Genomic DNA, 23445 nt, shown 5'->3' with positions numbered 1-23445 from the left:
TATACTCATGCTCTATTACTGTATTTGTACCCTGACCATTTATGTCACCCTTATTCCTTACCTTGGTCTGACCTTTCCCCTCATCTCGTATTTCTTTTGTCTTCAGGCTCAGATCCCTCCCCTCTAGTTGAACGACTAGATGGCCCGAGCTTTTAAAACCCAAGCTTGACATCACCTAATTGCTTGAGTTACCTTGAAATCCTTTTTACTCTTTTCAAGTTTGGAGTTGCCCTGCATGAGAAACCATGGCCCATAACCTTACATTTCTAAATTTTAAAAAAATCTAACAAACTTTAACTCTTTTAACATGTTCCATTCTGACGAAAGGTCTTCGACCTGAAACGTTAACTCTGTTTCTTTCTCCAGCAGTTTCTGTTTTTATTTCAGATTTCCAGCTTCCGCAATATTTTGCTTTGGATCTAACAAATCTATTTGAAGCGCTCAAAGTTGTTTTACTAACACAATGAAGAAAAAAAACTTCTAGTTACAAATGACTGATACTGCTGAATATTGTAGCTCTCCCTTTAAAACTATTTCTGCATTTTATCTTGATTAAAATAAATCACATGCTTACAGCCAGAGCTATCAACATCAGGGAAATGCTAGGACTATGATTTATGAATGAACAAGTCAGATTGCAGACCTTTTTAAATAATTGGAGTTGTGCTTACTTCTAGGAGTGATATATTTCAAAAGAGGTTTCAAAATGACTAAGTTTCACTCCAAATGAATGTCATTTAACAGACCTGGTTACAGCACAAGACTCAATATAGTTAATTTCTGGATATACTGGCAGAGTGTAGCCATATGTCAAAGCACATCTAAAGAGGTGAACACTTCAAAGACCACTAACTCAGGGATTAGGAAAGTTACTGTTCAAGTTTTTGTTTCCCCCTTTTCTTTCAGTGATTTAGAGGAATATTTTCCCATCACTTTAAAAAAAATTATTTAAAGGACAACCTTCAATATCACATTTTTTTTACACTAGTTACTGGTCAGTGTCATAAACCAGGTCATCCCAACTGAAGGTAATGCTTCCTAAGTAATTCAAATGAATGGCAGTATGTACATGTAAACAAGAAGCTGCACACATAAAACTTAACCCATCTCAACATTCACTTATCGGAGAACACTGTCCCCCAGTGGTAGCTCAGCATAACTACAAGCATAGCTTTCCAGAGTTAATTCTCTTATCCCTGCACTGACATTATAAAAACTTAATTCTAAATCACTACTGCATTAAAATATCTGAACTAGAATGCTGGCCATTTACTTTTCAGCTTACATCAATATTTTCTCTCTTTCCAAAAGAAAAATATCTAGAATTTCACACTTACCAATGGGATTTCTGTCAAAGAATAAAACAGGAGCTCTTACAATGGATGTAAACATTCTGTTATGCAACTTCTGCGATGCATTAACCAATACTTTGAAAAACATCAAACTTCTGGCAATTCCAAACAGTATCACAGCTCCTGTTAAACCTGGGGGAAAAACATATATATTGCTCGGTCAGCTCATCTACTGATTTTAAAATTAATATTTAACATGACGGTATTGCAGCAATTTGGCCTGAATACATCAAATAAGAAAATGAATTACAGTACTGCAGTAATTTTACAACTTCATGTTCTCAAGGTGGAATTCAGGTTCAGATGTCAGTGGGTATCACAGGGTTTTCCATCCATTAAGTTCCTCAGGGCAGTGTCCTAGGTCCAACCATCTTCAGCTGCTTCATCAATGACCTTCCCTCCATCATAAGGTCAGAAATGGGGATGTTCGCTGATGATTGCACAGTGTTCAGTTCCATTCGCAACCCCTTAGATAATGAAGCAGTCCGTGCCCGCATGCAGCAAGACCTCGACAACATCCAGGCTTGGGCTGATGAGTGGGAAGTAACATTCGTGCCAGACAAGTGCCAGGCAATGACCATCTCCAACAAGAGTCTAACCACCTCCCCTTGACATTCAACAGCATTACCATCGCCGAATCCCCCACCATCAACATCCTGGGGGTCACCATTGACCAGAAACTTAACTGGACCAGCCATATAAATACTGTGGCTACAAGAGCAGGTCAGAGGCTGGGTATTCTGCGACGGGTGACTCACCTCCTGACTCCCCAAAGCCTTTCCACCATCTACAAGGCACAAGTCAGGAGCGTGATGGAATACTCTCCATTTGCCTGGATGAGTGCAGCTCCAACAACACTCAAGAAGCTCGACACCATCCAGGACAAAGCAACCCGCTTGATTGGCACCCCATCCACCACCCTAAACATTCACTCCCTTCACCACTGGCGCACTGTGGCTGCAGTGTCTACCATCCACAGGATGCACTGCAGTAACTCGCCAAGGCTTCTTCGACAGCACCTCCCAAACCCGCAACCTCTACCAGCTAGAAGGACAAGAGCAGCAGGCACATGGGAACAACACCACCTGCACGTTCCCCTCCAAGTCACACACCATCCCGACTTGGAAATATATCGCCGTTACTTCATCGTCACTGGGTCAAAATCCTGGAACTACCTTCCTAACAGCACTGTGGGAGAACCTTCACCGCACGGACTGCAGCGGTTCAAGAAGGCGGCTCACCACCACCTTCTCAAGGACAATTAGGGATGGGCAAAAAATGTTGGCCTTGCCAGCAACGCCCACATCCCATGAACGAATAAAAAAAGAGTGCAATTCTACGTCAGGAGCATGAATTCTACGATTAGACTATTTCAATATTTAATTAAGTGAAAATGAGAGCCAAGAAATCACCTTTTCTTATTTGGTAGCATTCTTGTCTCCAAGTCAAAAGGTTGTAGGTTTGAACCCTACTGCAGGACTTGAGCCTATAATTTAGACTAACACTTCTGAGGGAGTGCTGCATTGTTCAGAGGACCACCTTTTAACCATCCATCTGGTGGTTCAGGTGGACATAAAAGATCCCATTTTTTGAAGAGCAGGGAGTTCTCCTGGTATCCTGGCCAACATTCCTCCTTCAACCAACATCACCAAAACAGATATTTGATCATGCATGTAAATTGGCTATTGTGAGTGCCTCCACAATAACAGTGATTACTTCAAAAGTAATTCAATGGTTGTGATGCACTTTGCAAAGTCCTGAAGGGATGTTGTGAGGGACTACATAGATTGAAGTTCTTCCTTTTTATCTGCACTGTTGAAAACATTTCTTTCATATACATTTTTGTCAACACTTGGGTTTACTACTGCTAAGTATTATAGAATGTGGATTCATTCTGCAAGTTCATCAACTACGCGGGCTCTTTCCCAGAGGGGAGGGAGGGAAAATAGTTCAAGGGTTAATGAACCTGGACTTCTTTTATGCAACTTCTAGTGACACGATCACAGAGTTGTACCAACAGAAGCCTGGGAGCAGGCCATCTGCTTGTCCTCTCGGTGAAGGAATAGTACTTAATTATTGATTTTTAAAAAAAATACACACACTGCCTTCTCTTTATACCTGCATATGTTCCTAAATAAAAGTTAATATCCAGTTGCTGGGTTGAGTTATTCTGACCAGTTACTCGAGTAGTATTTAACTGCTCTTGACTTGTAGCCCTGCAAAACATAACACCAACACAACACGTTACAGAATGGCAACGAGGCAAAACTTGACATAAATACTTTTATATGAATTAGTTGGTTATGCACAGTGTTCACGTCCCAGTTTAAACTTACTATGCTTGTGTTCTTCCTCAACATTGCAGTTTTCAGTCAAAGTACTAGTGATACTGTGCAGAACCGTTTCTTAACTACAAATGTATTGTAGAAGAAAACATTTTCCCTTAAAGATGTATGCCTTATGAAATAATTCAAGTATGAACGGTGTATCTGTTACTATTCTCAAAACTATCCCTATTTATAGAGAGTGCCCAAGAGTGTGTTAATATTTGCAGGGGATTCAAAGGTACAGGTTAACATCTGTAAAGGTCTTCTACACAGAAAAGTTTGAAAATTACTAGAGCAGAAGCACATTTAAATTCAACCATAATGCAACTTAATATCCTCTAGTCTGCTTCCTTCACCATTACAAGTCTATATTTAAAGTGTTCAATTTTTTTTAAACAACTTGTAGATGGAAATGTTTTAAAACAAAAATTTTCATGGTTTTGCATATCAGGCAACATAAGAGGGTGCAGCATGTAACAAGGACAGAAATCCCACATGTTGTTTCTGGAAGATTACACTTGGTCTCATGCATGCTCCAAGACCCCTGGTTCAACAAATTATGGTTGAGGAGTGGATGCATGCAGTAATTACTTTTTTAAAAATTCATTCTTGAGATATGGACATTGCTAGCAAGGCCAGCATTTATTGCCATCCCTAGCTGCAATCGAGTAGGTGGTGAGCCTTCTTCTTGAACGGCTGCAGTCCTTGTGGTGAAGGTGCTCCCACAGTGCTGTTAGGTAGGGAGCTCCAGGATTGACCCAGTGACGATGAAGGAATGGCGAAATATGTCCAAGTCAGGATGGTGTGGTACTTGGAGGGGAACTTGGGAGGTGATGGTGTTCCCACGCACCTGCTGCCCTTGTCCTTCCAGGTGGTAGAGGTTGCAGATTTGGAATTTTCCCCAACACTTCTGCTCCTCAATTTGCAAACTACATCTGTAGTAGATAAAGTAGTCATTATGGACAGAACGTGAGTGCAGGTTAGGGGCCCTTACTTCTCTGCTAAAAGCCCAATAATCCATTACTGGATTGTTTTCAGCACTTACCAAAAACAATGTAATTGTAAAAGGTGTAAGAGGTAATAAATTTAAGGTATAAGGTAATTCTAAAAAGATAGTGGGATTGAATTTCCACAGTGTTTGCCTGATCTCCAGCTTCAACAGAAGATCAGTGAAAACCCTACAGTAACTTCGTAAAAGACCGAAGTTACAGTGGGAGATTGGGAGAAACCCTGCGGAAATTCTACCCTATTATTCTGTTGAAATAATGACATTTAAAAGGACTTAATAAACATTAAGATACTAGAGGGCTGATTTTCCTCCGGGCCCACAACAGGTGTGGCATACCCAAGGCGTCGATGAGAGGAGAGACGCCCATGATTTTCCTGACCCGGGCACACTCCTGGTGCAGGCCTGGCCCCGGGCCACCAGCATCGAGACCTTCTGAATGTTGCTGCAAGAGCAGCAGCCAGAACGACGTGTGACCCAAAAGTTGTCCGAGATTGGAGGGGGGGGGGGTGCGGGGAGGGGACTCCTTTAAAAAAAGTGAAGTACCTTCTTCTCTCCAGTCATCTTTGGGCTGCCCCAGGAACACTGAAGACCCGTTGGTCTGGGGAGGGTCCCAGCTTCAGCCCTACCATCAAGTCTCTAAGTACGCATCACAGGCAACCAAAGTGGAAAGTCAGGCGGAAGCCCAGGAATGCCCCTTCCAGCCTCATTAATAGTTAAATAGGTCCTGCGCCTATTTTGGCCACAGGCCCAGTTACATCAGATTGGGGCATCCCAGGATATCCCATGGCAGCTTTGTGGGGTGGAGAACTAATGGAACATGTCCCTTCGATGCACCTGGGAACTGAGCACTCCTCATGCTCTACAAAGAGAAATCTAAAGTTGTGATAAGTTCATAAAAAGCGAGGAGCCAGCAAGAGCACAACATAAACAACTATACTATAAAAAGAAGCAGCAAAATAAGTTGGTAAGCAAGCGAGAGTCTACTTCAGTTGTGACAGGCTGACTGAGTAAAGTGGTGATAGAACAAGTGTGTACTGAGAGAAGGTCAGTGTTAATAAGGAATAGGGCCCAATCTGTAGCACCAGGACAAGTAATCAAGAAAAGCAGTTGAATACATGTGAACATCGCATCAGCTGGGAGTATAGAAATGGTGCGATCAGGAGCGGGACTTATGATGCATGCAGCATGCATGATGTGGGCTATCCAAGGAAGAATTCAGAAGGAGTGCACATGCATAACGTGTCAAGTGTTGTTGTTTTCGAGCAGAGGAATGCTTAGCTCAAGGACCAGCTGGTTGCACATTGCCACATATGCAGGGAAAAAGATCCCTGGAAGATATGTTCCAGAAGCTGGTCGCCCCACAGGTGAAGAGGAATAGTTAAGTGTCAGTTCTCAACACCTTTGATAAGGACCAGGACGGGTATCATGAACACTGACATGTCACAATGGAGCAAGGATCATTCATGGGGAAAATAGTGACATGATTCAGGAGAACAGACGTGTGCCAGTTATGGGAGAAATCCGTAATTACACGATAGGCAGCTTGATTTGCAATCGGGGCTAAAAGTCATTGGTGTCAGGATAAAGTACACAGCAGAAGGTGAATAAACCTCTGGGAAAGGAGGGATATATCTGGAAGTCATGGTTCATATAGGTCTTTGCCATTTACTTGTTTACCCTTTCATGGTGTGTACCTTTCTATTTCTTGGTTTCACAAACTTTGAAAAGGTGCTCAAAAGAACTCAAAATGGGTACAAAGTTGTGAATAATCTTCCTAGTACTGATTCAGGATCACTCCAACTATTCAAAACAGACTGTAAATCTCAAGACAACAATTCTTACCAGTAAGACAGCCACCAGTCCTGAAGTACATAGGATACCTGCAGCAGAGGGAAACAAAATCTAAACATCAGACTGAAAAGGTAAATTCTCATATTTAAAAGGTCATGTGATTAAACCTAGCCTCCAATAATGAATGCAGAGGATAGCAATCTTATACAATGCAAATGAGATTTCATCCCCCCCACCCAAGATTTACACAACTATGTTTACTATTCAACTTTTAAAAAGGTCACAGAAATTCTCGGTGGAAACTAAACGATTATGTTTTTTCTCAGATTATCTGAGCATCCATTTTAAAATATGAGAGGGGCAGATGGAGGCTAGGTGAAATAGAGCTGAGTTAGGCAGAGGTACAAAATTGCCAAAAAGTAAAATCTTTACTCCCTTATAGCATTACAACCAACACAATACTATTTCTTTGTGCATTATAGGCTATATTACTGACAGAGCAAGAAAAGAATATCGCTGAATTATAAAACTGTAAATGAAACTGAATTTAACTAAAGTGCCTCCATGACTGTCCTTATTGCACTGCACTGCATTGCAATCAAGGTTCAGTGTTCAAACTCTATAGTGTAACCAGGTTAGTTTAAGGAGGTGAGGCACTTAAAAAAACAAAAACAGGATAGAGAAAAGCAAAGCTGCAAATGCTAGGTATGAAACTTGGAACATTCCAAGATGATATGCAGGAGATGGAAAAGTTAAGAGAGATAAGCGAAAGCCATGTCAAAAAGATAGACAGAAGAGCCAAAGGGGTTTAGGGAAATGTCCACCTTAGTAGGGCCAAGGCAGCTGAAGGCCCTGCCAGCAACGGTGGAGTAAAGATAGGGTGGGATGCACAGAAGTTGAAAATCGGAGGACCATAGGATCTGGGAGCGGATGTAAAATCGAAGGAACCTACAAAGTTGTATGGGACGTGGCCATGGAGGGACTTGACAATGAGTATGAATTCAATGTTTTGGGGGACAGGGAGACAGTGTAGGTTAGCGAGACAGGAGTGATGGGTGTGTGAGACTTAGGACAGGACATAGATGGGTAGCTGAGTTTTGAACAAGTTGAGAGTGTATTGAGAGAGGAGGAGGGAAGGCCAGTAAGAAGGACGTTAGAGAAATCTGAGTCTAGAGGTAACAAATGTGTGGATATGGGTTTCAGCAGCAGTGGTCAGTTACAGGTAGAGTTGGTTGATTTTGCAGAGGTTGTAGTATACAGTCTTGGTGCTGTATGCAAGATTCTCAAAATTCACAGATCCCCCAAAACTTGGAGAAAAAAACCGTAAAGAAAAGGACTTTGGACTCTTTTCTAACCATTTCAGGGTGCTGAAATATTGGGCCGACTCACTCACACCAGGAAGCATCAACCAGGGAAAAGTACTTTTCGAGGAATCCACATCCTTTAAGGGACTCGCTTCCTCGTAGGGGCGACTGTAAGAATTCTGGTAATTCACCTTTTCCCTGAGTATGGAAAACTTTGGCCATTGACTAAAATCCTAAGATGGAAGGATAGGTGAGAGGTCACCAGACGAATCTCAACAACACACACAGTGGAATGTGGGAGAATTACTGCTTCAGACATGTCTCTGTTTTAATGCAAAACCTACAGTAGGTGGTCAACACTCAGCACTAATTCGAAAGGCAGTAGGCCATTGAAAGAGGCAACTGCTCCAGATATGGTGGGGCCATGTCTTTGTTTTAAAGCAAAACCGATCAACACCTAGGACGTTGGATACAAAAGGAAGCCTGTATACCAGGTGATCATCAAATCGGAATTAAAACAATGACCCATCGGGAGAAGCAATTGCAACATGATGAGGGACCATCAAAAGCCTTCAAAGATTCTTAAGGACTTTGTAAGAACTGTTCAAACAGACATGAAGTGCCATTTTTTTTAAGTGACGAAGACCATTGTAAGAGAGGTGGAAACTCGAAACCTCTCTCTCTCTCTCTCTCTCGCTGGCTCTTGTGTTCTGCTTCTCTTGTTCTGCCTGTCTCTGGAAGGAGAGCAGCTTCCAGCGAAACCAGCGAACCCTACGTGAGAGAACCGGTCAGCCAGACCTGCAAGGGCAAAGCAGTTCAGTTCAGCCAGGAGTTCGACAGCTCGGGAGACGACAGTTCAACAAGGCGAGGGGGCAACAGGAAAGCAGTTAAACAGAGAAGATCAGCAGCTCTAGAAGCAGGCCGACACACAAGAAGAAACAGAGCAACAGCCACAGTGACCATCAGACACCTCGCGGCAACAAGGGCCTTACGAAACAACCAACCGAATATTACCACCAACCAACCGGGTAATATTGGGCCACCGCGAGCAAAGAAAACCAACTCGGGAGAAAACCAAAGATCCGCAAAGTTTCCACTCTATGATCTATTCCTGACTTAGCTCTGGGTGAATTACTGTCAAGGATCAGTTTGGTGAGCATTATCTCTGGTCCTTTAGAGTCCAACTTAGCTAGTAAAGTGGGATTGGAAGGGGTGAGGTATCTTTCTACTGTAATTTCCCTCGTGCGTACCGAAGTGTTCCCCATTTTATTGGAGTGTTAAGATTGTTGTGTTGTATTTTCTCTCTTGAATAAAAATCAAAGTTTCTTGCACCAAAACCAGTTGTCTGCTGCACTTTGTCACAACCCCCAAATAAGTCCAAGGTCTAGAACCCAGGGAGTGGGAGCGATTGGAACCGCTCAGAAGTCAGAGGTGAAGCTGACACACCACCACCCCCTACATGTGTAGAATGTGAGTTCGAAGCTCAATTTTGTGTCAAACAGGGTGACAGGTTTTACACAACCTGAATGAGTAGTCAGGGAAGGGGATGGAATCAGAGGCAAAGGAGTGAAGCTGCTAGCAGGGCCCAAGATATATTTTTTTAATACATTCATTCTTGGGAAGTGGGTCGCTGGCAAGGGGCAGGCATTTATTGCCCTGAAAAGGTGGAGGTGGGCCTTCTTCTTGAACTGCTGCAGTCCGTATGGTAAATGTACTCCCACAATGCTGTTAGGTATTCAGTTCCAGGATTTTGACCCAGCGACGATGAAGGAACGACGATATATGTCCAAATCAGGATGGTGTGTGACTTGGAGTAGAACTTGGAGGTGGTGGTGTTCCCACGCGCCTGCTGCTCTTGTCCTTCTTGGTGGCGGAGGTAGTGGGTCTGGGAAGTGCTGCCGAAGAAGTTTTGGTGAATTCCTAGTGCATCCAGTAGATGGTACACACTGCAACCACTGTACGCCGGTGGTGGAGGGAGTGGATGTTTAAGCTGGTGGATGGGGTGCTGATCAAGCGAACTGCTTTGTCCTGGATGGTGTCGAGCTTCTTGATTGTTGTTGTAGCTGCACTCATCCAGGCAAGGGGAGAGTTTTCCATTACACTCCTGAATATCAAGGGGAGGTGGTTAGGCTCTCTCTTGTTGGAGATGTCAATTGTAAACAATTTTACAACACCAAGTTATAGTCCAGCAATTTTATTTTAAATTCACAAGCTTTCGGAGGCTTCCTCCTTCGTCAGGTGAACGATGTGAAACCTGACGAAGGAGGAAGCCTCCGAAAGCTTGTGAATTTAAAATAAAATTGCTGGACTATAACTTGGTGTTGTAAAATTGTTTACAATTGTCAACCCCAGTCCATCACCGGCATCTCCACATCATTGTTGGAGATGGTCATTGCCTGGCGTAAATGCTATTTGCCAGTTACCAGCCCAAGCCTGGATGTTGTCCAGGTCTTGCTGCATGCAGAAATGGACTGCTTCATTATCTGAAGAATTGCGAATGGAGCTAACACTGCAATCATGAGCAAACAGCCCCACTTCTGATCTTATGATAGAGGAAAGGTCATTGATGAAGCAGCTGAAGATAGTTGGGCCTAGGACACTGCCCTGAGGAACTCTTGCAGCGATGTCCTAGGGCTGAGATGATTGACTTCCAACAACCACAACCATCTGCCTGAGAGTTTTCCCCCTGGTCCCCATTGACTTCAGTTTAGCTTTCCCAATGTTCAGTCGGAGGAAAGTTTCACTTGTGAACAATTTAATGTCAGTCAGGCAGTCCAACAACACAAAGATCAAGCAAAGTGAAGAGGTAAAGATGGGTGTTGCCAGCACTCATATGGAAGCTGGCCCATGTCTGTAGATGATGTCATCGAGGGCAGCATGTAGATGAGGAGCCAAGGATAGATCTTTGAGGAACTTCAGAGGTGCCTGTGCAGAGGTGGGAAGAAAAGCCCTAAGTCATAGCAGCAACATTCTGTTTTTAAAAAGAACTTACTGCTTGAAACACAAGAAAAGAAATGACATATTTAATTTCTGAAGACATTTCATTGTTTTTTAAGCCTCATCAGGAATATCCATAACTACTACAATTTCCATGAACATGACGATCACTCACCTGTGCCAATAAATTGAGAATGATGACAACCAACACCATAAAGCAATTGGCTCCTGCTAGAAAATACTTCTTATAAACTCTAAAACCAATTGATCCCTCAGAACGACTCTCCTCCGGTACTGCTGAGAGTACGGACTCTCCCTGTCAGGGAAACATGATGAACTACAGATTACACCTTTCACATTCTTGTAATGTCTGTAAAATTACTTTAAAAGGTTGTAAAAAACAAGCTGCAAGTTATGTGACACCACTAAAGGCATTACATAACAGTCAGCAAACTTAGAACAGTTCCTTAAATATCCTTTCTACAAAGTTATTGGTGCTGAAAATTGACAAAGCTGTTTACGTCCCAGTGACGCCAATAGGGATGGATTTCCGGCAGCCACTGAATTGCGCTGTTGACCATGCTATAACTTACGGCGTCAATTTATTACCATACCGGATAACAGAAGCATCGAGTTACACCGAAACTACAGCACAGAAACAGGCCATTCGGCCCAACTGGTCTATGCCGGCGTTTATGCTCCACATGATCCTCCTCCCTCCCTACTTCATCTAACCTTATCAGGATACCCTTCTATTCCTGTTTCCCCTCATGTGCTTATTTAGTTTCCCCTTAAATGCATCTATGCTATGTGCCTCAACTACTCCTTGTGGTAGGGCATTCCACATTCTTACCACCCTTAGGATAAAGAAGTTTCTCCTGAATTCCCCATTGGATTTATTAGTGACTTTCTTATATTTATGACCTCTAGTTTTGGACTCCCCCACAAATGGAAAAATTTTCTCCACGTCTACCCTATCAAACCCTTTCATTATCTTGAAGACCTCAATCAGGTCAACCCTCAGCCTTCTCTTTTCTAGAGAAGAGCCCCAGCCTGTTCAGCCTTTCCTGATAAGTATACCCTCTCAGTTCTGGTATCATCCTTGTGTATCCTTTTTTGCGCTCTCTCCAGTGCATTTATATCCTTTCTATAAGTGTTAAGCTTTCTATAAGTGTTAAGTTGTGTTAAGCTAACTTAATGATTAAGTCATGGCAGGAGATCCCAAAGCCGTGTCATGTTCCTCTTGTGGGATGTGGGAATTCAGGGATCCTTCCTGTGTCCCTGGTTCCTTCACCTGCGGGAAGTGTGTCCAGCTGCAGCTACTGTTTGACCGCTTGACGGCTCTGGCGCTGCAGATGGACTCACTTTGGAGCATCCGCGATGCTGAGGAAGTCGTGGATAGCACGTACAGTGAGTTGGTCACACCACAGATAAAAATTACTGAGGGAGATAGTGAATAGGTGACCAACAGACAGAGGAAGAGTAGGAAGGCAGTGCAGGTGTCCCCTGCGGTCATCTCCCTCCAAAACAGGTATACCGTTTTGGATACTGTTGTGGGAGATGGCTCACCAGGGGAAGGTGGCAGCGGCCAGGTTCATGGCACCGTGGCTGGCTCTGCTGCACAGGAGGGCAGGAAAAAGAGTGGCAGAGCTATAGTGATAGGGGACTCGATTGTAAGGGGAATAGACAGGCGTTTCTGCGGACGCAACCGAGACTCCAGGATGGTATATTGCCTCCCTGGTGCAAGGGTCAGGGATGTCTCGGAGCGGCTGCAGAACATTCTGGAGGGGGAGGGTGAACAGCCAGTTGTCGTGGTGCATATAGGTACCAACGATATAGGTAAAAAACGGGATGAGGTCCTACAAGCTGAATTTAGGGAGTTAGAAGTTAAACTAAAAAGTAGGACCTCAAAGGTAGTAATCTCAGGATTGCTACCAGTGCCACGGGCTAGTCAGAGTAGGAATGATAGGATAGCTAGGATGAAAACGTGGCTTGAGAGATGGTGCAAGAGGGAGGGATTTTAGTTTTAAGATAGCTATGGAGAATGATAGGTCTGGCCAAAAGTTAAAATTCTAAATTGGGGAAAGGCCAATTTTGATGGTATTAGACAGGAACTTTCAGAAGTTGATTGGGAGAGTCTGTTGGCAGGCAAAGGGACGTCTGGTAAGTGGTAGGCTTTCAAAAGTGTGTTAACCAGGGTTCAGGGTAAGCACTTTCCTTATAAAGTGAAGGGCAAGGCTGGTAGAAGTAGGGAACCTTGGATGACTCGGGAGATTGTGGCCCGAGTCAAAAAGAAGAAGGAGGCATATGACATGCATAGGCAGCTGGGATCAAGTGGATCCCTTGAAGAGTATAGAGATTGCCGGAGTAGAGTTAAGAGAGAAATCAGGAAGGCAAAAAGGGGACATGAGATTGCTTTGGCAGATAAGGCAAAGGTGAATCCAAAGAGCTTCTACAAATACATAAAGGGCAAAAGAGTAACTAGGGAGAGAGTAGGGCCTCCTAAGGATCAACAAGGTCATCTATGTGCGGAACCACAAGAGATGGGTGAGATCCTAAATGACTATTTCGCATCGGTATTTACGGTTGAGAAAGGCATGGATGTTAGGGAACTTGAGAAAATAAATAGTGATGTCTTGAGGAGTGTACATATTACAGAGAGGGAGGTGCTGGAAGTCTTAACGCGCATCAAGGTAGATAAATCTCCGGGACCTGATGAAATGTATCCCAGGACGTTATGGGAGGTCAGGGAGGAAATTGCGGGTCCCCTAACAGAGATATTTGAATCATCGACAACTACAGGTGAGGTGCCTGAAGATTGGAGGGTAGCAAATGTTGTGCCTTTGTTTAAGAAGGGCGGCAGGGAAAAGCCTGGGAACTACAGACCGGTGAGCCTGACATCTGTAGTGGGTAAGTTGTTAGAGGGTATTCTGAGAGACAGGATCTACAGGCATTTGGAGAGGCAGGGACTGATTAGGAACAGTCAGCATGGTTTTGTGAGTGGAAAATCATGTCTCACGAATTTGATTGAGTTTTTTGAAGGGGTAACCAAGAAGATAGATGAGGGCTGTGCAGTAGACGTGGTCTACATGGACTTTAGCAAAGCCTTTGACAAGGTACCGCATGGTAGGTTGATACATAAGGTTAGATCTCACGGGATCCAAGGTGAGGTAGCCAATTGGATACAAAATTGGATTGACGACAGAAGACAGAGGGTGGTTGTCGAGGGTTGTTTTTCAAATTGGAGGCCTGTGACCAGCGGTGTGCCTCAGGGATCGGTGCTGGGTCCACTGTTATTTGTTATTTATATTAATGATTTGGATGAGAATTTAGGAGGCATGGTTAGTAAGTTTGCAGATGACACCAAGATTGGTGGCATTGTGGACACTGAAGAAGGTTATCTAGGATTGCAACGGGATCTTGATAAATTGGGCCAGTGGGCCGATGAATGGCAGATGGAGTTTAATTTAATGTGAGGTGATGCATTTTGGTAGATCGAATCGGGCCAGGACCTGCTCCGTTAATGGTAGGGCGTTGGGGAGATTTATAGAACAAAGAGATCTAGGAGTACAGGTTCATAGCTCCTTGAAAGTAGAGTCACAGGTGGATAGGGTGGTGAAGAAGGCATTCAGCTTGCTTGGTTTCATTGGTCAGAACATTGAATACAGGAGTTGGGATATCTTGTTGAAGTTGTACAAGACATTCGTAAGGCCACACTTGGAATACTGTGTACAGTTCTGGTCACCCTATTATAGAAAGGATATTATTAAACTAGAAAGAGTGCAGAAAAGATTTACTAGGATGCTACCGGGACTTGATGGTTTGACTTATAGGGAGAGGTTGGATAGATTGAGGCTTTTTTCCCTGGAGAGTAGGAGGTTTAGGGGTGATCTTATAGAAGTCTATAAAATAATGAGGGGCATAGATAAGGTAGATAGTCAAAATCTTTTCCCAAAGGTAGGGGAGTCTATAACGAGGGGGCATAGATTTAAGGTGAGAGGGGAGAGATACAAAAGGGTCCAGAGGGGCAATTTTTTCACTCAAAGGGTGGTGAGTGTCTGGAACGAGCTGCCAGAGGCAGTAGTAGAGGCGGGTACAATTTTGTCTTTTAAAAAGTATTTGGACAGTTACATGGGTAAGATGGGTATAGAGGGATATGGGCCAAGTGCAGGCAATTGGGACTAGCTTAGTGGTATAAACTGGGCGACATGGACATGTTGGGCCGAAGGGCCTGTTTCCATGTTGTAAACTTCTATGATGCTATAATATGGAGATCAGAACTGTGCACAGTACTCCAAGTATGGTCCAATTAAGGTTCTATACAAGTTGAACATAACTTCTCTGGTTTTCAATTCTCTCCCTCCAGAAATGAACCCCAGTGTTCGGTTTGCTTTATTTTTATGGCCTTATTAACCTGCATCGCTACTTTTAGTGATTTGTGAATCTGTCCCCCCAGATCCCTTTGCTCCTCTATCCCGTTTAGACTCTTATTATCCAAGCAGTATGTGGCCTCCTTATTCTTCCTACCAAAAAGCACTACCTCACATTTATCTATATTGAAATTCATTTGCCAATTACACACCCATTCGGCAAGTTTATTAATGTCTTCTTGTATTTTGTAACATTCTTCCTCAGTATTAATTACACCCCCAATTTGGAGTCATCTGCAAATTTTGTACTTCTAATTCCCAAATCCAAATCGTTGATGTAAATTGTCAACAACAGTGGCCCCAGGAGAGGACCAGGAGAGGAGGGCGAGGGTGAACACGAGGAGTGGCGAGGAAAAGGACAAACCAGGGCAAGGATGATGAAGAAGTTGATGAGAACGACGACGACGCCTACAAGGAAGAGATGGTAAGGGACATGACTAGCTGCTAGAAGATTATGATGATGATTACCCTGGTGCCTTGCTGTACCCCATCACCATGATTTTCAACACCTTCATCATCCAACCTCTCTGTCATTATGTTTCACTACATTCAACCTAGCAATAGGTTTGATTATGATAGCGCGGAGTGGGTCAGGGTTGGAGCCAAGACAGAGCCAGAATGTTTAACTAGTTCTGTAGAATCACAGAAATTAGGGAAAGGGAATTCTTACACATGTTCTCAGCAGCAGTGCATGGCATCAAAGTAAGTGAGCAAATTCAAATTTCCCATGCGAGCGTACATCCTGCAGACTTCTGGTAGCACAAGCCATTTGAATCTGCTCACTTATTTCAATGCCATACACTGCTGCAGTAAACCATCTGAAGAGTCCTGCTTTCCCTGAACTGCATGATTTTGCAGAACCAGTTGAGGACTTGGCTCCTGACTGTTTTATAGGATCCTGAATAAAGCAGCCACCTATGTATTATGGCTAATTAAGTCTCATCGGTGATCAAAATAGACAGTACTGAACATTCTCCTAATAATGTATTGTACATTGCTGCTAAGGTTTTTGATTTCATCCAATTTGATGATATCTATTCTATTTTAAACACAGTTTAGGTCCAGAAAAAACCCTTCTATTTTGAAACTGAGTCAAATCTTATCTATGTCTGATTTTCATTGACAGGTGTTTCATCTAAGTGACTATAGTTTTACTTACTGGTGGTTCAATTGAAGCCTCTTTATGCGACTGAGTTGAGGAGTCCAATGACAAGACTGAGGTCTGAGAAAGTGTGCGTTCCTTAGTTATTTTTGTGGCAGAATGAGAATCTGTCTGTTCATCTTCTTCATCTTGTTTTAGCAGAGAAGCAAAATCAACTCCAGATTTTAACAGCTGCTTGAACTTTCCCTTTTCAACCACCTGGCCCTGAAATTAATTTCCAATAAGTAATTTAATCACACAACAGGTAATGGTTGAATAAATTACACCACGTCTAGGGAGAGCAGAGTGTTATTTCCATCTTTTATTGTTGGTGTGGAATGTTTTTAAAAAGACATCACTTTGAAATTTAAAAAGTGATTTCCCACTAAGAGTGCAAATATGAGAAGTTATTTTAGGAAATCCTGCTCCCAACATGAAGCCTTGCCTGTCAAGAACGTATATTGGGAATTCGAGCATGGGCCCCCACAATCTTTCAGCCATTAATTTCAGTGGATGGAAAATTATGGGAGCACATGCCCCAGTATGGACTCCTGATGGGTGAGGCTACCCAATGGAAGCTGATTTACTAAAATTACTCCTGTATAGTAAATGTGGAGGAATTCTTCACCTGCACAAAATGTTTTTAAAATATGCACTTGAGAAACTCCCTCTACAGCATCACACGGGTTTGAAAGCAAGTCCTTCAAAACGCTGAAGCTGTATGAACTGGCAGAGTTGCACAACTTATGACTGGAATTTCTTCGCTCATTGGGCTCGATATTAGGAGGGAGGCGGGTTGCCAGCGGGGGGTCGACTGGGCACGGGGTAACCCGCCCAGTAAAATCGGTGGGTTCCCCACGCGATTGCAGCCTAATTGAAGCCACTTACCTTGGCTTCCACACTGGAAAGCTGCGCAGCGGCCGGACTGCGCTGGTGCATCATAGTCTGTCAGCTGGAGGAGCCCTATTTAAAGGGGCAATCCTCCACTGACTGATGCTGCAGAAAATAAGGCAAAATTACACCATGGAGCAGCCTAGGGGGAAGGCTGCTCCCAGGTTTAATGATGCCTCACTCCAGATCTTACTGGATGGGGTGAGGAGGAGGAGGAGGAGAAAGATCTTCCACCCGGCGGACAGGAGGAAGTGGCCTGCCTCTGCCACCACTAAGGCCTGGCTCGAGGTGGCAGAGGAGGTCACCAGCACCTCCAACATACCACGCACCTGCATACAGTGCAAGAGGCGCTTTAATGACCCAAGTAGGTCAGCCGAAGTGAGTACACTTACTCATTCCCCTACACTCCGTCTGCCACATCACCACCCCCACCCCACATCTCCTTCTACACTGCCAACACTACTCTATCACATCACTCCTCACACCCACTCAAACCTCATCCTCATCTTACCTGCACTTACTCACCTCCCCAGTACTCATCCCGCCACTACCACTCAACCCAATCCTCATACAATCTCATCGCTCTATCTCACACTCACCCTCTCATGCATCTCTTTCACGGTCAGCCTCACCCAACCTGCCACTACCTGTGTTGCAGCCACAGGGCATGCATCACATATGTGTAGCAGGAAGCGTAAGGCAAACGTGTCGTGAGCATGAAGGGGATGCACAAGAGTGTTTTAGGGTCAAATGGACCTTTGCAGCTGCCACAGGCTGGTGTCTGCAACATGTCCATTTCAACTGGGAGCGTTTCCCCCACTACGGGAAACACGCTCAGTTTGGATGAAAATACCACCCCTCCTAAAATATCCTACAAATCAGGTCTCCTAATGACCTGAACTATCACATTAATTGCATTAAGTGGGATCCCACCGGCTTTAATTGCAGGCGGGAGTCCTGCATGCGGGGGCTGCGCGCGCATCTAAGCACGTCACCAGGGAACCCGGAAGTGGGCGGGTTGGAGCCGGGCTCCGGACCCGCCCCGGGAATCCCCGATTTTCAAAGCCCCCCCCTGCCACGAACCCACCCGCTCGGACGTCCAAAAATCGAGCCCATTATTTTGGGTTGCTGGGAAAGTGGTTTGTCGGCACTGCAACATCACTACATTGTCTGGAGCAGATCCAAGTGACAAAAATGATATCACAAAACGAGAATCCAGACCATTAATAATTGACTACCATTCAATGTGAAAAGCAAATTTAGAACAGCACGAGTGCCTGATTCCCATTTTCATAAAGAAATACTTTGTTTTTTTTTAAAAAAAGAAACCTACCTCTTTTAATATCAGAATTTGGCTAGCAGCACTTAGATATTGAAGTTGATGTGTCACCAGAATACGAGGCTTATTTTTCAAAATCCCAGCTATACACCTAAAGCGCAAAAGCAAGAAATAAAAATGAACAATTTCTCAGTTGGTTAATGCACTGCCCTGTGTGCTACTGAACCATATAGACCTGCAAGGTCCCAAATTCAATGCACAATCTGTTAGTTTATCTCAGGGTGACTTTAGGAGGGGTGCTAAAGATGGCCTCAGTGCTCCAAAGCTAGGGAGGGCAAAATTCGTCCAAAGTTCTTGGCATCCAGTGACCCTTGCTGGAAATTATGAGTGAGAGTGTTAGTGTGAATGTCAGGCAAGGATGGGATCAGGCTTGTTTGTGATGGCCCTAGCCTATTTCTACATCCCATCTAAGCTCACACATGAACAATGAATGGATGGTGGCCACTGACATAGGACCATACCTCAGCACGAGTCAGTGCCTTCAAGAAAGGAGATAAGAAATTGAAAAAATTCTTTAAAAAATTGATCAGTCGGGGAAAAGTTTCAAATAGTGTTGTCAAAGGCCAAATTTAAACAATTTACTTTAGATTTTCAGTCAAATTAAGACCAGAATTAACCAGTTGCCAGCAAAAATCTCCTACTTTCCCATACTGGAAGTATGGATCGCCAGTGTTTTCATAGAATATGCTGCACAAGGGGGCTAAAAAGCTTCACCAGACATCCCAAAATGATGCACACAGAAATTTACCAATTTTCACAATTATTGCTCAATTATTAAGGCAAGTTTCCACATATCCAAACCTGATTAACGCAGATTTTAAAATACCATTTTATCCTTACCCAACTTGGTGCAATGGGGACTGAAACCAATAAGATCACATATTGCTTTTGTTCACATTTTATTCTGTCCAGTCAAAAGGATCTTATCGGCTTTCTCTGGACCTGAATGATAACTTCAGTATTTTGTGATATGTCCAGAAGTAGTATTATATCACCATACACTTCTGGAGCTATAGCAAAAGAGCCTGATCGACAGGATAATGAAGAACACAAAGACATTACCTATTTAAGAAGCAATACAAACCTCTTCCAGGTCCCAGTTTACAAAATGTCTTTGCCTTCCATGTATTTCACCAGAAATGCAGGTTTCTGTTCCAGCTTATCTTGGTCATTCCAACATTTCCTACAACCCCATGCATGGGTTGGAGAAATTTTAATGTTTGTTTCAGTGTCTTGATCTGTGAATTGAAATGTTAAGAAGTGGCCAGCCCAGGGAGCTTTGAATTTCCCTGCATTTGTTGTCAATATAAGGGTTAAAAGTTAAACCCAAAGCTACAGCAGTTCAACTGTTCCTTTAATGAGAGGTAATACATTCAAACCACAAACAGAACAGACTAAATGGCTGGTCACTCACTCTGCACTACTTGTGCTCTTTCATTTCATGTGCCCTTAGTCTGTATCTATATCATACACATTATGTAGTGTACAGTACATTTTCCTGTATTTTGTTAGGAAAATAAATGGTAGTACTTGTAGCAAAAATACATATAATAAACAAAAGTTTTATTTAAAAGGGTAAAATTGGCTCCAAATGCCTGAAGCAAAAAGGGCTGCTGAGTTACACCTCATGAGATGATACAAAACAGATCACCATATGAACCTGCACAACCTGGCTCCAGATGGGCTGAAGACCTACATAACATATCTACGTTAAAGACATTGGTAAAAGGGAGTGTCAATCAATTCCACAGTTGTATTTGAAGAAGTCTATAGTTTGTAAGCAACCGGCCCAGAGGCGTGGTTCCAACAAGACAGGACTATAAAAACAACCGTGTGGAGGAAGCTTGTGCTCGGCCTCGCTGCTTCTTCCAGATTACTTCCTGTACAGCTGACCTGAACCCAAGAAGAGGCTATGTGCCACACTATTACCTGCGGACATCACGATATCTAGAGGGTATCGGCAAGCCTCAAAGCCTGAGCCAACCATGAGTATATGTAAAACTTTTGTTAAAGTGTTAGTGCAGGATAGGTCTTTGATTTCGAATGTAGGCATTTTAGAATCAAAGTTTTTTTTGACATATTTGTGCTGCAAACTGTTGAAATGTCAAAAGAATAACGGCGCAGCGATGTCAAAGTTGCATCTGGGACCTCGTGAATGTTATGCCCAATGGCTCATCTCCCTAACCAAAGAAAAGGATAGAAAAAGAAACAGAGCTAAAGATGGAGAAGGAAATAGGGTGAATTAGTATCAAACTAAATATAGAGCCAGAAAGAGGAATAAAGAGAGGGAGAGAGAGTGGGTTAAGAGAGAGATAAGGGACAGAATGGAAAAGTAAGAAAAAAATTAAAAATAAGAGGACGTTGTAACCCAATTGTGTTTGGGAATTTCTGTATTGGCCCTTGAGAAATTAGAGAGAATGGCAGGATAAATGTGCAAAATGTACAAACATTCTTGACGTATGAAGTATAGATCCATCATGATCAGGAACAGTGACTGCTTTTATAGGAACTCATAGAATCATCGAAAATAGGAGCAAGAGTAGGCTATTCGGCCCTTCGGGACTGCTCCACCATTCGAAATGATCATGGCTGATCCTCTAACTCAGTACCCTGTTCCCGCTTTTTCCCCATATCCCTTGATCCCTTTAGCATTAAGAAATATATCGACCTCCTTCTTGAATATATTTAATGACTTGGCCTCCACTGCCTTCTGTGGTAGAGAATTCCACAGGTTCACCACACTCTCAGTGAAGAAATTTCTCCTCGTCTCGGTTCTAAATGGCATACCCCGTATCCTGAGACTGTGACCCCTGGTTCTGGACTCCCCAGCCATCGGGAACATCCTCTCTGCATCTAGTCTGTCTAGTCCTGTTAGAATTTTATATGTTTCGATGAGATCACCTCTCATTCTTCGAAACTCTAGTGAATTTAGGCCTAGTCGACCCAATCTCCCCTCATATGTCAAACCTGCCATCCCAGGAATCAGTCTGGTAAACCTTCGTTGCACTCCCTCCATGGTAAGGACATCCTTCCTCAGATAAGGAGACCAAAACTGCACACAATACTCCAGATGTGGTCTCACCAAGGTCCTTTATGACTGCAGTAAGACATCCCTGCTCCTGTGCTCAAATCCTCTTGCAATGAAGGCCAACATACCAATCGCCTTCCCAACTGCTTGCTGCACCTGAATGCTCGCTTTCAGTGACTGGTGTACAAGGACACCCTGGTCTTGTTGCACCTCCCATTTTCCCAATCTATCACCATTCAGATAATAATCTGCCTTTCTGTTTTTAAAACCAAAGTGGATAACCTCACATTTATCCATGTTATACTGCATCTGCCATGTTCTTGTCCACCCACCCCAACTTGTCTAAATCACATTGGAGCCTCTTTGCATCCTCCTCACAGCTCACAATCCACCCCAGCTTCGTGTCGTCTGCAAATTTGGAAATGTTACATTCAGTTCCCTCATCCAAATCATTGATATATATTGTGAATAGCTGGGGCCCAAGCACTGATCCCTGCGGTACCCCACTAGTCACTGCCTGCCACCCGGAAAAAGACCCGTTTATTCCTACTCTCTGTTTCCTGCCTGTCAACCAATTCTCAATCCATACCAGTATATTCCCCCCAATCCCATGTGCTTTAATTTTGCACACTAACCTCTTGTGTGGGACCTTATCAAAAGCCTTCTGCAAATCCAAATACACCATATCCACTGGTTCTCCCCTATCCTACTCGTTACATCCTCAAAAAACTCCAGTAGATTGGGAAATAAGGAAGGGCAGGTGACAGAAGTGTTAGTGAGGGATCACTTTGGGACCAGTGATCATAATTCCATTAGTTTTAAGATAGCTATGGAGAAGGATAGGTCTGGCCCAAAAGTTAAAATTCTAAATTGGGGAAAGGCCAATTTTGATGGTATTAGACAGGAACTTTCAGAAGTTGATTGGGAGAGTCTGTTGGCAGGCAAAGGGACGTCTGGTAAGTGGGAGGCTTTCAAAAGTGTGTTAACCAGGGTTCAGGGTAAGCACATTCCTTATAAAGTGAAGGGCAAGGCTGGTAGAAGTAGGGAACCTTGGATGACTCAGGAGATTGAGGCACTAGTCAAAAAGAAGAAGGAGGCATATGACATGCATAGGCAGCTGGGATCAAGTGGATCCCTTGAAGAGTATAGAGATTGCCGGAGTAGAGTTAAGAGAGAAATCAGGAGGGCAAAAAGGGGATATGAGATTGCTTTGGCAGATCAGGCAAAGGTGAATCCAAAGAGCTTCTACAAATACATAAAGGGCAAAAGGGTAACTAGGGAGAGAGTAGGGCCTCTTAAGGATCAACAAGGTCATCTATGTGCGGAACCACAAGAGATGGGTGAGATCCTGAATGAATATTTCACATCGGTATTTACGGTTGAGAAAGGCATGGATGTTAGGGAACTTGGGGAAATAAATAGTGATGTCTTGAGGAGTGTACATATTACAGAGAGGGAGGTGCTGGAAGTCTTAACGCGCATCAAGGTAGATAAATCTCCGGGACCTGATGAAATGTATCCCAGGACGTTATGGGAGGTTAGGGAGGAAATAGCGGGTCCCCTCGCAGAGATATTTGAATCATCGACAGCTACAGGTGAGGTGCCTGAAGATTGGAGGGTAGCAAATGTTGTGCCTTTGTTTAAGAAGGGCGGCAGGGAAAAGCCTGGGAACTACAGACCAGTGAGCCTGACATCTGTAGTGGGTAAGTTGTTAGAGGGTATTCTGAGGGACAGGATCTACAGGCATTTGGAGAGGCAGGGACTAATTAGGAACAGTCAGCATGGTTTTGTGAGAGGAAAATCATGTCTCACGAATTTGATTGAGTTTTTTGAAGGGGTAACCAAGAAGATAGATGAGGGCTGTGCAGTAGACGTGGTCTACATGGACTTCAGCAA

At 43.5% G+C, this 23445-nt stretch overlaps 1 protein-coding gene across 3 annotated transcripts in view; it reads right to left on the bottom strand.

The window, feature by feature from the left end:
* The window catches only part of abcc4 (ATP binding cassette subfamily C member 4 (PEL blood group)), a 376726-nt gene that overhangs the window by 161054 nt on the left and 192227 nt on the right, over positions 1–23445 (bottom strand). For all 3 annotated transcript variants that reach the window (XM_067986483.1, XM_067986484.1, XM_067986485.1), the window contains 6 exons: positions 18516–18612; positions 16310–16516; positions 10896–11036; positions 6531–6568; positions 3471–3568; positions 1338–1484 (listed from right to left, as the gene is read on the bottom strand). In XM_067986483.1, the coding sequence (XP_067842584.1) occupies positions 1338–1484; positions 3471–3568; positions 6531–6568; positions 10896–11036; positions 16310–16516; positions 18516–18612 (728 nt within the window). The remainder of the gene's footprint in view (positions 1–1337; positions 1485–3470; positions 3569–6530; positions 6569–10895; positions 11037–16309; positions 16517–18515; positions 18613–23445) is intronic.

The sequence above is a fragment of the Heptranchias perlo genome, chromosome 6 (assembly GCF_035084215.1).
Source record: "Heptranchias perlo isolate sHepPer1 chromosome 6, sHepPer1.hap1, whole genome shotgun sequence".
In the NCBI taxonomy this organism is placed as follows: domain Eukaryota; kingdom Metazoa; phylum Chordata; class Chondrichthyes; order Hexanchiformes; family Hexanchidae; genus Heptranchias; species Heptranchias perlo.
Note: the sequence above shows the minus strand (reverse complement) of the source record. Positions and strands in the feature narration are given on the sequence as shown.